The 15905-nt window shown below is 41.6% G+C and overlaps 2 protein-coding genes across 2 annotated transcripts in view; one reads left to right on the top strand and one right to left on the bottom strand.

Moving 5' to 3' along the window:
• Nucleotides 1-8656, top strand: part of LOC118400297 (activin receptor type-1B-like) — a 29626-nt gene extending 20970 nt beyond the window's left edge. The window contains exons 3-9 of the mRNA XM_035796995.2: nt 569-835; nt 1060-1290; nt 1446-1613; nt 2039-2195; nt 2338-2462; nt 3454-3584; nt 4012-8656. Of these exons, the coding sequence (XP_035652888.1) occupies nt 569-835; nt 1060-1290; nt 1446-1613; nt 2039-2195; nt 2338-2462; nt 3454-3584; nt 4012-4137 (1205 nt within the window). The 3' untranslated portion in view covers nt 4138-8656. The remainder of the gene's footprint in view (nt 1-568; nt 836-1059; nt 1291-1445; nt 1614-2038; nt 2196-2337; nt 2463-3453; nt 3585-4011) is intronic.
• A 638-nt stretch (nt 8657-9294) lies between these two features.
• Nucleotides 9295-15583, bottom strand: prkag1 (protein kinase, AMP-activated, gamma 1 non-catalytic subunit). Its single transcript, XM_035796996.2, has 13 exons — nt 14989-15583; nt 13863-13914; nt 13470-13570; nt 13285-13366; nt 13105-13163; nt 12848-12893; nt 12698-12752; nt 12434-12560; nt 11996-12161; nt 11846-11883; nt 11251-11397; nt 10948-11053; nt 9295-10764 (listed from the first exon to the last, which is right to left on the bottom strand). The coding sequence occupies exons 1-12, from the start codon at nt 14995-14997 to the stop codon at nt 10949-10951; spliced, it is 987 nt and encodes a 328-aa protein (XP_035652889.1). The 5' UTR covers nt 14998-15583; the 3' UTR covers nt 9295-10764; nt 10948.
• Between the last annotated feature and the right edge of the window lie 322 nt (nt 15584-15905).

Here is a 15905-nt window from a genome sequence, read left to right on the forward strand (position 1 = left end):
CCATTCATCCGCCATCATCACCTCATGTTTCAGCATGATAATGCACAGCCATCACCCATGTCACAAGGATCTGCACACAATTCCTGGAAGCTGAACATGTCCCAGTTCTTCCATGGCCTGCATAATCACCAGACATGTCACCCATTGTTTGGGATGCTCTGGATCGATGTGTACGACATCGTGTTCCAGCAACTTCGCACTGCCATTGAAGCGGAGTGTGACAACATTTCACAGGCCACAATCAACAGCCCGATAAACTCTATACGAAGGAGATGTATCGCGCTGTGTGAGGTAAATGGTAGTCACAACAAATACTGATTGGTTTTCTGATCCACACTGCTAGCTTTTTTTTTATGCATCTGTTGGTCACAGATGCTTATCTGTATTCACAGTCATGTGAAATTAATAGATTAGGGCCTAATTAATATATTTAAAATTATTTCCTTATATGACCTGTAACTCAGTAAAATCTTTGAAATTGTAATGTGTTGCGTTAATATTTTTGTTCAGTGTAGATTACATGTGAATTATGTATTTATTCTCATTGTCTCTCTTCCCTCTTTCTCAGTGACTTTGCGGCCGGGCCTGGGGGGCGGCTTTGGCCCTGATGGTACATGGGGTCCAGTGGAGCTGGTGGCAGTGGTCGCAGGGCCCGTCTGCCTGCTGTGTGTGCTGCTAATCATGGCTGTGTTCCTGTTCCAGTACCACCAGAGGGCCTACAGCCACAGGCAGAGGCTGGAGGTGGAGGACCCCTCCTGTGACCACCTCTACATGGCCAAGGACAAGACCCTGCAGGACCTCATCTATGACATGTCCACCTCTGGATCAGGATCTGGTCAGTACAGCACAGCTGGGGCTCTCTAGGGGTCTGATCTATCTCAATAAATGTGACTGTAGCTTTAATGATGTCTTCCATAGATAAAGAAGATCCATAGGGAGAAATGTGGTTGATATTAGGCAATGTGATTCATTGTCTGACTGAATATTCCTCTCTCTTTTTTTTGCCTTGTCTCTGTGTCCCGTATGTCTCTGTCCTCTCCGTCCTCTGTCTCTGTGCAGGCCTCCCTCTGTTTGTCCAGCGGACGGTAGCCAGGACGATCGTGCTGCAGGAGATCATAGGGAAGGGGCGTTTCGGAGAGGTATGGCGGGGCCGCTGGAGAGGAGGAGACGTGGCGGTGAAGATCTTCTCATCCAGAGAGGAGCGCTCCTGGTTCCGGGAGGCTGAGATCTACCAGACCGTCATGCTGCGCCATGAGAACATCCTGGGATTCATCGCCGCGGACAACAAAGGTAAACATTGGCCGTCATCGTGTGACATCACATAAAAAATATTCCCCTTCGAAGAGCACTTCTTGTAGCTATCTGGTGTTCAGGTCAGTTTTTCGTATTGGGTGGTGTCGGGTCTACCAATTGGTCTCTAAACTTAGTCTCTCTGTCTCTCCTAGATAATGGCACATGGACCCAGCTGTGGCTGGTGTCAGACTACCACGAGTACGGCTCTCTGTTTGACTACCTGAACCGCTACTCTGTGACCATCGAGGGCATGATCAAACTGGCACTGTCGGCTGCCAGCGGCCTGGCACACCTGCACATGGAGATCCTGGGCACGCAGGGTGAGTGTGTTGTACTTGGATTGATACTTGCATGTTGCTGTATGTGTCAATTCTTCTGGGCTCTTCGATTTGTTCCCTCCTCTACCTTTTCCTGGCCTGTGCAAACAGTGAATGTAGGCCATGCTTACTAGCTGATAGGAAACTCCAGGGTTATTGATCTGCCTTGTTTGATTTGCATAGCAGCCCCTCTAAAGTAAAGCATCTATTGATAGTTCAGTTATTAACATCATTCAACACTTTTTTTAAATGTTGTTGGCTGTCATTGGAAGCCAGTGGTATACTGCAGATAACCATGATCAATGTTTGATTTAAATGAATTGGATATCATAAAACACCTGTTTCACACGAACATGTTACATAAGTTCCATTGATTGCCAGGAATGCAGTGAATGTCAGGTAGTCTAACTCTCTCTGCCTTCCTCTAGGTAAGCCTGGTATTGCCCACCGGGACCTCAAGTCTAAGAACATCCTGGTGAAGAAGAACAGTACATGTGCCATCGCTGACCTTGGGCTGGCAGTGCGCCACGAGTCCACCACCGACACCATAGACATCGCTCCCAACCAGAGAGTGGGCACCAAGAGGTACAAACATACACATGCCATCAACCTTAAGAAGTACTTGTTTCCCAACTTCACCTACTGACCCCCCCCCTCTCTCTCCCACATACCACCACCTATCAGGGATATAGACCAGCTTACAAAGACCTATTTTTCTCTGTGTCAGGTACATGGCCCCTGAGGTTCTGGATGAGAGCATCAACATGAGGCATTTTGATTCGTTTAAGTGTGCAGACATCTACGCTCTGGGCCTGGTGTACTGGGAGATCACACGCCGCTGCAACGCTGGAGGTCAGACAGGCTCCCCCTCAGCACACTCTGGCTGGGTTCCAACTGGCACCCTATTGGCTATATCAGGGATCATCAACTAGATTCAGCCTCTGGATGTTTTTTCTTCTCGAGGGGATGACCAGGGGGCCAGAACATAATTACAAATCATTTGTAGACTACAAATTGACCAAAGAAGCCCAAAGAGATATATATAATATTTGATTAAAACGATCTTTGCAAACCTTCCTTATATTTGTATACAATCACATACACTGAATGTACAAAACATGACATAGACTGACCAGGTGAATCCACGTGAAAGCTATGATCCCTTATTGATTTAACTTGTTAAATCCACATCAATCAGTGTAGATGAAGGGGAGGACACTGTAAAATAATGATATTTTTAAAACTTAAGACAATTGAGGCATGGATATTGTATATGTGCCATTCAGAGGGTGAATGTGCAAGACAAAATATTTGAGTGCCTTTGAACGGGATATGGTAGTAGTTGACAGGCGTACCGGTTTGTGTCAAGAACTGCAACACTGAGTTTTTCATGCTCATCAGTTTCCTGTGTGTATCAAGAATGGTCCACCACCCGAAGGACATCCAGACAACTTGACACAAGTGTGGGGTCAACATGGGCGGCTGTTCTTAATGTTTTGTCCACTCGGTGTATATCTCTCTATTATGCATAGGAATGCTTTGGAACCGATTTCCAATATTAAAATAACTTGAAGCTGATTTGCTGGTGTTTTCAGTCTTTTATGTCCAACAATAAAAAATACAAAAACCTGGGACCAAATCAAATCGCCTGTGCGCCGAATTCGGCACGCCAGTTGGGAACCCTGCCCTATTTATTGCCCATATGACCCCCTATAGTAGTGCACGATATAGGGAAAAGTGTCATTTGCGACGAATACAGTATCTCTATCTTAATGTAGTTAAAAGTTGATTTCATCATCAATTAGAAACTGGGCCTTACCTGACCTTTGACCTCTGCCCTTAGGTATCCATGAGGAGTACCAGCTGCCCTACTATGATCTGGTGCCCTCTGACCCCTCCATAGAGGAGATGAGGAAGGTGGTTTGTGACCAGAAACTACGGCCCAACGTGCCCAACTGGTGGCAGAGCTACGAGGTAGGGACAGACACATGTAGATAGATATGCATGCTCTTAAGGTCAATCAAACAGTCCTATTATGATAGCACAGCAGTTGCTGTGAAAGTGTCACTGGTTTCTTATAAGTATTACATTGTATACACACAATTTATGTTAAGTATATTCTTTTGCCGGGTTTGTTCTCTGGGGTTGCATTGGTGGTTTCGATAAGCTTGTTTAGCCCTGTGCATATCTGCACCATATTTGCATGTATGACTTTATCTAATATTCTTCATGTTCGCTCAATCCTACATAATCCCAGAGCTCTAGATAACACACTACATTATCCCAGAGCTTTAAGATAACACTCTACATTATCCCAGAGCTTTAAGATAACACTCTACATTATCACAGAGCTTTAAGATAACGGTCTACTTTCTCTCCTTCTTTGCCTCCCTCCCCCCAGGCCCTGCGTGTAATGGGGAAGATCATGAGGGAGTGTTGGTACGCCAACGGAGCCGCCCGCCTCACCGCCCTGCGCATCAAGAAGACCCTGTCCCAGCTGAGTGTCCAGGAGGACATCAAAGTTTGAGAGGGTTCTGTCCCAAAGACCTGAGGAGAGCGCTAGGGACTCTGTCCCGCACTAAAGTATACTGAGAGAGAAAGAGCGGGGGACAGTGTCTTTTCCAATGAACGCACAAGTTAACAAAAGAAAATAATGAAATGACAAAAGCAAAATGTAAAAAGAACATTATATAAAAACTTTCCTGCCAGTCTTTTTAAAGCCACCACTGTTTGAGTTGTGACCAGCCCTACCTCACCTATTCAGCCAAAACTACTGACAACCCCTGTCCTTCCCTGTCCCCAACCTACCCCACCCTTCTGTTCCCCGTTCTGTTCCTACTAAAATGGCTGCCAACAATTACTGCTACTACTACTACTGCCCCTGACAATGCCCATCTCAATGGCAGGATATATACTGCATACAACTGTGTATTTATTAACAGAATGTGTAATTTAATTTTAAACCCTTTTTTTCTTAGTAACTTTCCCCAAGACTTATCAAAGAACACTAATGGTTTTACCCTATACATTAATTTATTTTTGTTCTGTTTATCGTTATACTGTATTCATGCCATGTTGACTCGATGTTGGGAGAGGTCTGACTGCTTTCAGTGTTTTCTTTGTCAGGGAGTATATAAGGGGAAGGTACAGTCTTTCTATGAATTTTGTGTAGCGGTCATTCCACCAATTCAGTGCCTTTTGAGATATCTAACTTGGTGGGGAAAAAACATTTGATTTCACCTGATTTTTACATTCTGTCATAAAGAGCACATGTTCAACTTAATAAAAAAACATGTTTTCCCATCTCGAGGTTAAATCAAATTTAAAAAGACTATAGTATGTGCCTAATTAAGTAAAGTGTATATAGGTTGATTAACAGTGTTGACGATTTCTTCTTTAATCAGCCATGAATCCTCTTGTGACAGGAAATGGAAGCTTATTGTGTGCAACAGGGAGGGGAAATTGAATGCAAGCTTTACAACAACAAATATTTTAAAAGATTCTAGCCTGTCTATCTATGAGTAACGTGGTTGATGTGATATACTTGACCCACTCAGTTTTCCACCACAAAACACCAGAAAATGGCCAGAAAGAGTAGAACCTGCTCACTTGCTTTTACACTATGATTTGACTATTATATGTTCAGAGTTCCACCATATTAAAACGAGAGTTCAGTTCACGTAACAGGGTATTTTTTTTCTTCCTTAAAATGAATAATCACATTTTAAAATATATCTTCAGAAATGACTATCAGAGCAAAAAATTAAATAGGTCTTTGCAATTATGGGGAAAACTTGGAGCAATGTTGATGTTAAAAACCTCTACAGGATCTGTGTCCCTATACCGGGATGGTTGAGATAATGTGCGCTAATGTGATTAGCATGACATTGTAAGTAACAGTGAACTTTCCAGGACATAGACATGTCTTATATAGGCAGAAAGTTTAAATGCTTGTTAATCTAACTGCACTGTCCAATTTACAGTAGCTATTAGAGTAAAAGAATACTATGCTATTGTTTGAGGAGAGTGCACAACAAACTTTTATCACAGCAACTGTTTTGATACATTCACCTCTGAAGGTAAATAATGTACTTACATTCAGTAATCTTGCTCTGATTTGTCACCCTGAGGGTCCCAGAGATAAAATGTAGGAACTGGGCTCTACAGTTTGAACCCTTACTGTCTCTGCTCCACACCCACCCTGCCCGGCCATCTAAATGTGTGAAAGTTAGTGTATAACCTAATGCTCCATCATGTATGACATTCCTGGGAGTGTGTCAACTTAAATGTTGTATTACCATATTTTTGTATGTTCTCTATAGTTATCTACTTGAAAATGTATCAATTGACCAGTTCGGCCCATTTGGGCAAACTTGATACAAAATATTGTCCAGTATTGCTATGCTTCAATGGGTCAATCTCAAACTTTGCACATACACTGCTAAATTGCACCTCAACTGCAATATTATATTATGGCCTTTCTCTTGCATTTCAAAGATGGTGTGAGGAAAAAATAGAAATGGCTTGTATTTCTGTTCATATCTTTTAGCATATCTAATGTGTTATTCTCCTACACTAGTTTCACATTTCCACAAACCTCAAAGTGTTTCCTTTCAAATGGTATCAAGTATATGCACATCATTGCTTCAGGTCCTGAGCTATAGGCAGTTCGATTTGGGTATGTCATTTTAGGTGAAAATTGGAAGGAAAAAAGGGTACGATCCTTAAGAGGTTTTAAGTGGGTAAAAATCTTCCTGGAAGTCAGATGGTGCATGGAGGGACAATTCAAAATGCTGGCACTTTAACAGAAAATCTGATTGATTGAATTCTCCCTGTGGTCTATATTAAAGGGTACTTCATTGAATATAACAGTCTTTTAAAATTCAATATTTGTGCACAATTTCTATTTACAATATCAAAGGGAAGCAAAAGGCACTCATTTGTGGAAATGATCAAGTTGTAGACAGATCTCTCTGTTGTACATATAAACTAAGAAATAGTTTTTTAAATCAATGAGGACCAAGTCTTCCTCATTTATCGAGTCATGTTATCTATCATTTATGGTAGCAGTGGACTGTGAGTCACAAAGATCAGCTTCCATAGTTTCTTTAAATCTAAGTTTCCCATTACTCCATCCATTGTTGTAATGGAACTCCTATTGCCCACTTAGAGGCAGGAATGGTCCATACAAACACCTGGCTCTATGGTATTTCATGACGATGGACTGTATTGTAGCCATTTTGTAAACACTCACATCAATTGCTGTTATAATGATTTATTTAATTTTTTTCTCACAATACCTCCATGTATGTTTCCCCTCTTGTTATATTCTCCCTGACCGAGTATTATCACTGTACATACAATAACTTTTTTAGGTATGACTATATATGACCCTTTTTTTATTTGAGTTTCCATTGATATTTTAATAATGTTTTGGAATGTTTACCAACAGTTACACTGGTTACTGGTCTTGGATGGGAGACAATTGGAGAGGCTTATATGTGCTGTCAATCAACCACTGATAAACCAATGGAATATCTACAAAGCAACACTACTGTATACTGAGTCATTGAAAGCACATACTGAGTCCCTCCAATTTGATGTCTCCCATTACTATAGAACAGTATTTGATTGTTTTGTCTATTCCACTCCATATTCATAAATTATACCCCACCTACATTACCTCTTTGATATGCAAATTGTAAATAGTTTGTATGATGGATGATGATTTATCTGTCAAATCTTGTTTTCACCATGTATTCTGTTTTCAGGAAAATAATATGTACTGTTAAATTTGTCGCTTTATTTTATTTTTCGTTGAGCACAAACTCAAAAGGTACTGCTGAACGTGAAGTCTCCTTCCTTGTGTTCCTAATCCTGCCAGTTTATTGCTAGTTCCTAGAAAAGGCTCTGCAGGGCCAATGTGTGCACTACTCACTCCACAGCACCTCAACCAAACTGTTCTCAACACCCATCACTGTTTTACTGCAGATCACACCAGTGACAACAGAGGGTGTTTATAATATATTAAGCATTTTAATCAGTTATTCAGATTTGGTGATTGGTAAATACCTCTCACAGATTTCTTGACATTTTCATAAAGCTAAGTAACAGTGAAGAGTCCCCAGACCCTCTGTAAAGAGTGCTTATTCAGCGTGGCTGTAGCACAATAAGATTGTCGTTAAACTTTTTTGTGGTAAAATTAATACTACTGATACTTATCAATGCTGTTCCACAGGAAATATATATGGCCTGGATGCATTTATTTGATTTAATGTGTTAGTTTATGACCATGTTACGCTCGCCTGTACTGTATATTATTTGTTTATAGTTCTTGGGTGATGGCTAAGAGGACTTGGCGTGCGTACATGTGCATATTTTTCCTGAAAATGTGGTTGCTTATGTTTTTGGCTGTGAGTGGTAGACGGGGCCTGGGTGTTGTCTGCGTACTGTTAGGTGAATTCAGATTTTCTGTCCTTGGTTGGTAAGTGATCCTATGTAAACATCATAGGCCATGGATGGGATGTGTCTCTGGCCTTGTGTCTCTACATCACATACTGTTAAGGGAAATTATGACAAGATGAAATGTTGTATGCTGTTGTATTGCACCATGGAGTGTTTAAGCAATAAGGCAGGAGGAGGTGTGGTATATGGCCAATATACCACGGCTAAGTGCTGTTCTTATGCACGACGCAACGCAGAGTTCCTGGATACAGCCCTTAGCCCTGATATATTGGCCACATATCACAAACCTCCGAGGTGCCTTATTGCAATTATAAACTGGTTACCAACAGAGCAGTAAAAATAAATATTTTGTCATACGGTCTGATATACCACGGCTGTCGGCCAATCTGCATTCAGTGCTCGAGCCACCCAGTTAATGAAGTGACGAATGATGAGAACGCCCAGGTCTCTGTCCAGACATCTAGACAAAGAAATCAAAATAAGCTTTTAAAACCAAGTGAAAACCTTTTCAGGACTAGTATCCAATCATGTATATCGGTAATATTATATAGCCTATAGTAATAAATGCAACTGTTTTCCTACATGGTTTGTCTTTATTTTGCTCACATCAGTATGTACATCAATACAAAAATGGTTTATAATACTGCGTTTTGGTGTATGCATCTTCCAGTGTTTTTCAGATACAAACTTAATGTCTTCCGACCCCTCATTCAAATCAAAAGGAAAGTTCTAGTTTGTCTCTATTCCCTGTAATAATGCTTTGTCCACAGTTCCTGATTCGTGTGGTCAGCAGTCTCATTACCCAGACTTAGGGCTAGATTGTATCAGATCTGCACTAGCCTACACCCGCATAGCAGTAGTTTGAGGTCGGCGGTGCAACTGCTTTAGAGCCATCAAATCCACAAGCGACTCCCGGCATTATACCTAAAGCAGACATTTCTATATAGCCTACACTTTCTCGTTTGGTAATTAACATGAGTGAGAAGGGTGTGACTTTGACAATGATCACACAAGCAGCTGCTCACCAACTTGAACGCGCCAACGGTGTTACACCGCCAACACATCTATCGCCGGTTAATTCTTGATCTGATTAAATCTAGGCCATAGTGTTACCTCACATCCTGCTCTTCCCACAACCTCCGACTGACCTACACCCACTCAGTTACACATCAACCCTACTGCTTCACCAAGACAAAACAGAGTCAAAAGTGCATACATGTCAAAACCAAGAGAAATCGTATTTATTGTTCATGCATTAAATTAGAACTTCACATGAGTAGTAGAAAAAAGACATCATTTACATACTTGTACGCATCTTATTCATAACAAAAGTCAATTTCGAGAAGTAAAATGTTAAATGTACTGACTCAATGGCCCAAGGAAGTCCTTTTCATAGGTCGAGATTGGTTTGCCCTCGGAATGGAAGAAGGAGAAAGAAAATGGTGGCAGTAATGAAAGGCTCAAATTGAATCCTATAACAAGGATGAAATAAAATGGAATAGACACAGCAAAAAGATAACATCTAATGCTTCACTGATATACCCCCAATAAAATCATGATGGATAGCTCAGAAGCACTTAACATCCAATAAGGAGGACTAGAAAAGGCTCACAAGCAAAAGTGAACGAATCCATCATGATTAATCCAGACACTCACACTACATGTTGTTGAAAACTGTCTAAAGAAATATTGTTGGGATTGTGAAATTAGTAAAACTTAAAAAAGGCTAAATCATTTCTCATGTAGCTCTAGAATGACTTTGAAGAACAAGGCTAGGCAAGCCCTAACAGCAGCCTTATGTTATGGTTCTCCAGTCTTCAGAGTCAAACTGAATGCATGTCAAGACCAAAAGAAATTAAGAGCACTTTAGAAATGGAAATAACCTAAATAAAACATTGTTATATTTACATAAATATTAATTGGTTGTGCATCAGTATATAAATGAGTAAAACTCAAAAATGACATCTTCTACAGCAGTTCCATCTCCGACAATCCACACCTACTGTAACCAAGGCAGCGGAGTTGCCGTTGTAGATTTGTATATCTTCAAGTTCCACTGTGACATTCTGTAACCTGCGATCCATGATTGGCTGGCTAGTTGTGCTTTAGAGATACCAGACCTATAAGGATGATGGGTAAAGGAATGCTGCTCAGTTTAGGGCCAGGGTGGGAAGTTACTGACTCTTCTCTCCAGTGTATCTACAGACCAAATGGGAGAGAATAGGCGGGGAATGGATTTGTCTGAGAAGTGGCAAATTGATCACCTTCATATAACTACACATCATTCCTGTACTGTATAGGTCCACCACCTGCATTTACAGAGAGACACTAGCTTGTGTTGGGCTGCCCAGAACGGACATACAGCTCCACTCCATTGGCTACTTCTGGTCCTGCTTCTTGTTTGGGTCTTTTTGATTGCTTGGGTTTTGGCTTGATTTACAGTGTTCCTGTATGTCCCTTGTTACTGCACGTGTCTATATTGCTGGATTGAGAAAGTCAATGGGACTTCACATCTGTATGCAGAGAGAAAGAGATGTCCTCCTGTGCTGTAGCCGTACATTTGTACATGAGGGGATGTAGAAGACCTATCTTTCCCTCTCTCTCGCGTCACTCCTCTTCCAGGATCCTCATTTTCTCTGTCCATCATCTTTTGGAGGAATATTTCCTTTATCACGCCCTCAAGCAGTTCCTGAAATACAAAACACCAGATGAATCTTTAGTTCAACTTGACAATTATTTAAATCCTTTAAAAATCACAAAACAATTTACAGGTAAGACATTGCCTCTCAGGAACTGAGTTGAAGCTAAATTACATTCACATTGTTTTCATTTGATTTATCAAGGTCAGTGAATAGAGAAGGTTTGTGTTTACCTTAGTCTGCTTCTTCATTAGTGAGAACCAGTGCCTGGAGGATGTCTGAGAGAGAGACGATGCCCTTCACCACCTCCTGCTCATCAACCACCACCAGCCTGTGCACCTGAGAGAGAAGATGGAGACAGAAAAACAAAACCATAAGTTACAAACTAAAAGCCAGGGCTAGATCTCAGCACCTGTGTGTATTACATTATGATTGTATGTACTACTTCTATTGACCTTGATAAACGCCCAGGAAACGGTTTAAATTGTCGACCCAAACAATAATAGTGTATACACAGGTGTCTCCAACTCTCCCACCTCTGCCTCCACCAGTCTGTTGATGATGGACTCCAGTGTGTCGTGTGTGTTGCAGGTGAGCACTCCCTCAAAATACTGAGAGCGGTGCTGTAAAGCTTTGGTCACAGTCACATCCAGGTTGTTGTACATCTTCTCTGCTGCTAGGTTCTGTGTGGGGGACATTATTACTTCTCAATGCTGCTTATGTTCGGTACTGTATTTGGATAGCAGAGATGAAAACACACAGACAGACACATACTGTCATCTAGGGGTTAGTGGAGTCCAGTGCAGAGTGAGCCCACTTTCTCTTGTTTCCCCGGGCTAAAGGCTAATAAACCCCAGCCAGTCCGCTGGTCAATAACAGCCCACAGGCTCTATATACTGCCTGCCCACTGGGTAAGAGACCCATTGATCTAGAACAGGAGAGATGTACTTTGGTCTGCACTGAATGCTTTGCCTTTATAAAATACTCTTACAGCACAAGGATACAGACAATTTTGGTTACGGTCTTTCTGTTTTGTCTCATTGTCGGTCTCTCACAAACAATATGTTCTGATAACCAGTGACTATTCTGTTTAAATACCACCCATTGGTAGCACAGCTGTCCAGTACTTACAATGACATCAAATTTGGAGTAAATGTCCACCACTCGTCCTGTGTGTGAGAGAGAAACATGGGTACATGAGAACTACCTACCATTTACAACAGGAGAGATTTTCTGGGTCAGACATATTTAACCAACTGTCCCCTCGCCTCCCTCACTTACCGTTGTCATCGACGACAGGCAAGGCAGACACTCTCTGGTCCACAAAGATTCCCAGTGCTGTGTAGAGGGGTGTGTCAGAACGCACCACAGCAATCTTATGGAATGTTCCGATGCCAAGCTCCTCTAGAGTCTGGCCTAAGAAGGCAGGTTTTGCCATCTCCGATATCTGGGAAGAAAATAACACACAATGTTCCACTAATGCAAGTGGCTTGAAAAATACATAGAAATTAAACACGGTATATTACCTCAAAAGCATGAATAAACAGTTTGGTGTAGACTTCATTAACAGGCCTACAGTTGTAACAGTGCTCTTGTCCTACCTTATCTACTGCCGAGAATGAGACATTGAGATGTCAAGGAACAGCAGATGATAAAATGTGGTAAAAAGAGATGAACGGGGAAGAGTGTAAGAAAGAGAGGATCACAAGAAAGACTCACAAAGAGCTTGAGGAACTTCAGGATCCTCTTGTGCGTGAGGATGTATAGGGTGTTCCCTGTCAGAGGGTCGACCACAGGCAGTCTGTGGATCTTATTCTTCAGCAGAGACGATACAGCATCATACAGACTGAAACAGGAAGCGGAAATTGATACACATTTGTGTCAGTATCAAACAGTGCCAGTAAATCACCGAATTGATCTCAAGATGCTTGAACCAACTGTCCAGTGACAACCCTCAACATCTCGCCATGGCAGTAGACCTACCTTGCGTTAGGGGATATGCTGACGAGGGGCTTGAAGGAGTCTTGAAGGTAGACTTCTATGGTGAAGGAGAACAGAATAGGCACTAGTTAATTCACTGGTGCTCCAGAAGACTATCAGTCACTTATTATTACAGTTAATGAATGCTCTTACCTCTCCATGTCTCTATCTTGTGCTCCTCCAGCTCATATATCTGCACCTGAAACATTAGAACAGGAGAAAGTGCTGACTAACATAACGAGGGAGGTGAGAGGCATGAAGGTCAACTGTTCAATAGACAGAAGGATGTGTGCTGCAAATCAGGTGTCGTGCCTTTTCACCCTCTACCACCACTATGATTCAAAATGTGAAATTGAGATGGGGTATGCTATAAACAACCAGAAACAGTGGACGTCGCGGGCAGGCCTTACCAAAGGAGACTTGTAGTAGCGATGGAGGATGTTGATAAAGTCTGTGATGGTCAGCATACCTGCAGTGAGAGATCAGCAGGAGAACAGGGTCACCAGAATCCAACGGGACTCTACTCATTGTGCATTTCGAAATCTGCCAAAAGCCCAGCCAGCAAAATGTGTTTTTTACTCTATTCTTACCTACAAAACACTGCTTCTTACTGTCCCAGAGTGGCGCTGCTCTCACCCCATTGGACACCAGAGCGAAAAACGCCTTCTTTACCTAATGGAGATCTGAACACAGTTATACACACACAAACACAACGCAGCATCTTTGGTCCAGATTTAATTGACAGGAAGGAGTTAAAAGAAGGACGTGGTCTTGCCTGCAGTGAAGTATCGAACACCACCAACTTGGAGCTGGTAGGGACCAAGTCATAGCACCGATGAGACTTCATAAACCGGGTGTAGACATTATAATCTGGGTCTGAGGAGAATGAGGAGGAAAGGGACAGGGTTCAACTTACTGTCCATTCCTTATATGCATTTACAATTGTAATATTTTTGTATTTAAAAAGAGCTGCCTCAATAGACTCCAGAATTTATCACAATGTCACACTTTCAGGATTCCTTCTAACACAAGCAAAATAATGCAAAATAAGCACAAAAAAAGCACATGAACAATTTCTCACCATGCATAGGATTAAGATTACCTCATCATGCATAGCTATTTATCCTTTCATTTCTGTTTGCATTAACAGTAAAAGGAAGCTATTTACCTCCTAGAAGTGGCTCCTTTTTACAATCCACATCATCATCAGCAAGTGGAATCTGAAAGAGAGTATAGGTTCATTGACTCATTTCCCCCAGGCAAGGCAGAATTCCAAGGAAATTAAATAGTTGATGTTCTCTTCAAGAATCCAAGGCCTTTTATATTCATTACCACTAATGTGTTAGTCATGGCTAATCATCGCATAGTTATATCAGGAATATAAAGTAGCCAACATACTGCTGTTTGAAAGTGGTTCAGTGTTTGATCACTCCTCCTAAGCAGCAACAAACACTTTGCAGGCACAGGTGCACTGCACCAACACAAATTGCATTATTTAGCCACTACGGAGGAATGGGAGTCATTGTCTGACTGTCCTTGTCACATTTAGATATAAGAACCTTTGGACAGAAAAGGTAGCCAACAAGCTTAGCTGGATCATAGCCCAGATATTAGACAGTTCATGCAGTCAATGTAACGTTAAAGGAAAAATCTGCACAAAAAAACAACTAGTATTTAGGTCATTTTTCAATTAGTCCACTGTTGATACAGTCCCAGTTTTGTGTGACAGCAGTCAAGTTTTCAAGATATTGGACATTCAATAAGCAATGTGCCAAATCATCATAAGATGCATTTTCGATCAAGTGTCACTTTGCTTCCAAAACATTGTGGTACTGTATCAACAGTGGACTCATTAAAACTATATAGTTCGAGTGGATTTTCACGAGAGGTAATGTTCTCACCTAGTTCGCCATGTAGAAGACAAAGCATCTTAACATCTCTGAAATGATAACTAAGGGCTTGATAATGTCAACAGCTAATGATGGCCTCCAATTTGGTATTGTAAGAGGTCATGATGTAAACTAGTACTGCAACGTTAACTAGCTAAGGTTACTGGCTGGAATGTGAACACAACAGATGCAGCAAACTAACGATGTTAGCTAACTAGTTACGCAGGCTACCAGTAGTTATGACACACAACCACAGAGAACCAAGTTGATCTTGCTAGCTAGCTACTCATGTATCATCTTGAATGTAACTAGCAAACATCAAGTACTGTGATTGGCTAGCTAGGGTAGGCTAACGTTACTAGATAGCTAGTTTAGCCTTGCTGGCGGTGTATCTGAGCTACTTACACACTCCATATTCCATGCACTGGCTCGCCCTTGCTTGATCCTGTAAGGTCGCGACGTAACCACTCTTTCTCACGACGGACTTCTTTCCGAGGTATCTACGTTATTTGTTAAACTGGAGCTAAACGACGAGAGACAAGCATTGAAACTCCCCGGAAGCGCGAGAGATTTGGGGCGGCACAGTAGCCTAGTGGTTAGAGTGTTGGACTAGTAACCGAGCTGACAAGGTACAAATCTGTCGTTCTGCCCCTGAACAGGCAGTTAACGCACTGTTCCTATGCCGTCATTGAAAATAAGAATCTGTTCTTAACTGACTTGCCGAGTTAAATTTAAAAAATAAAAGATTGCCCCCTCAACTTGACTTTCAAATACACATGACCGCGAAGAAAGTTTGAGTCAGGGTGCTTGAGAGATCCCAGCCTCAAAGTCAAAATTGGCTAATATCGTAAAAAATCATGAAAACAAAAACGAGCTTTTGGGTCTTCATATAAGGTTAGCAGTGAGGTTAAGGTTAGGTTTAAAATCTGACTTTAAGAAGATACATTGTAGAAATGGGCGAGGTTTATGAATTTGTAGGTGTGACGACCGGGTGCTGTGGCATCAAACCTCTGATCTAAAAACATTGTAATATCTATGGTCTAATTTGGGGTAGGCAATGTGTTGAGAGTGAGTAGAAATACACAATAGGTGCAATTTCTTAATTCGTTTGTGCATCAGCAGTTTTTCTCTTTTACGTCTGTCACTGATGTCACTGATAATAACCACATTTCCATCCATGGAAACAGTACTTTCGGTACAATTTTTTAAATGCCAAGAGATCATTTGTTCGTTGGACATGGTGGGATCTTTTTGTGTAAATATGGAGTGGCAATGACGTGGTATGTAGTCCTCCCACTTTGACTGGAGAAATCATGCAGTTA

This window comes from Oncorhynchus keta, chromosome 21 (genome assembly GCF_023373465.1).
Source record: "Oncorhynchus keta strain PuntledgeMale-10-30-2019 chromosome 21, Oket_V2, whole genome shotgun sequence".
NCBI classification, from domain to species: Eukaryota; Metazoa; Chordata; class Actinopteri; order Salmoniformes; family Salmonidae; genus Oncorhynchus; species Oncorhynchus keta.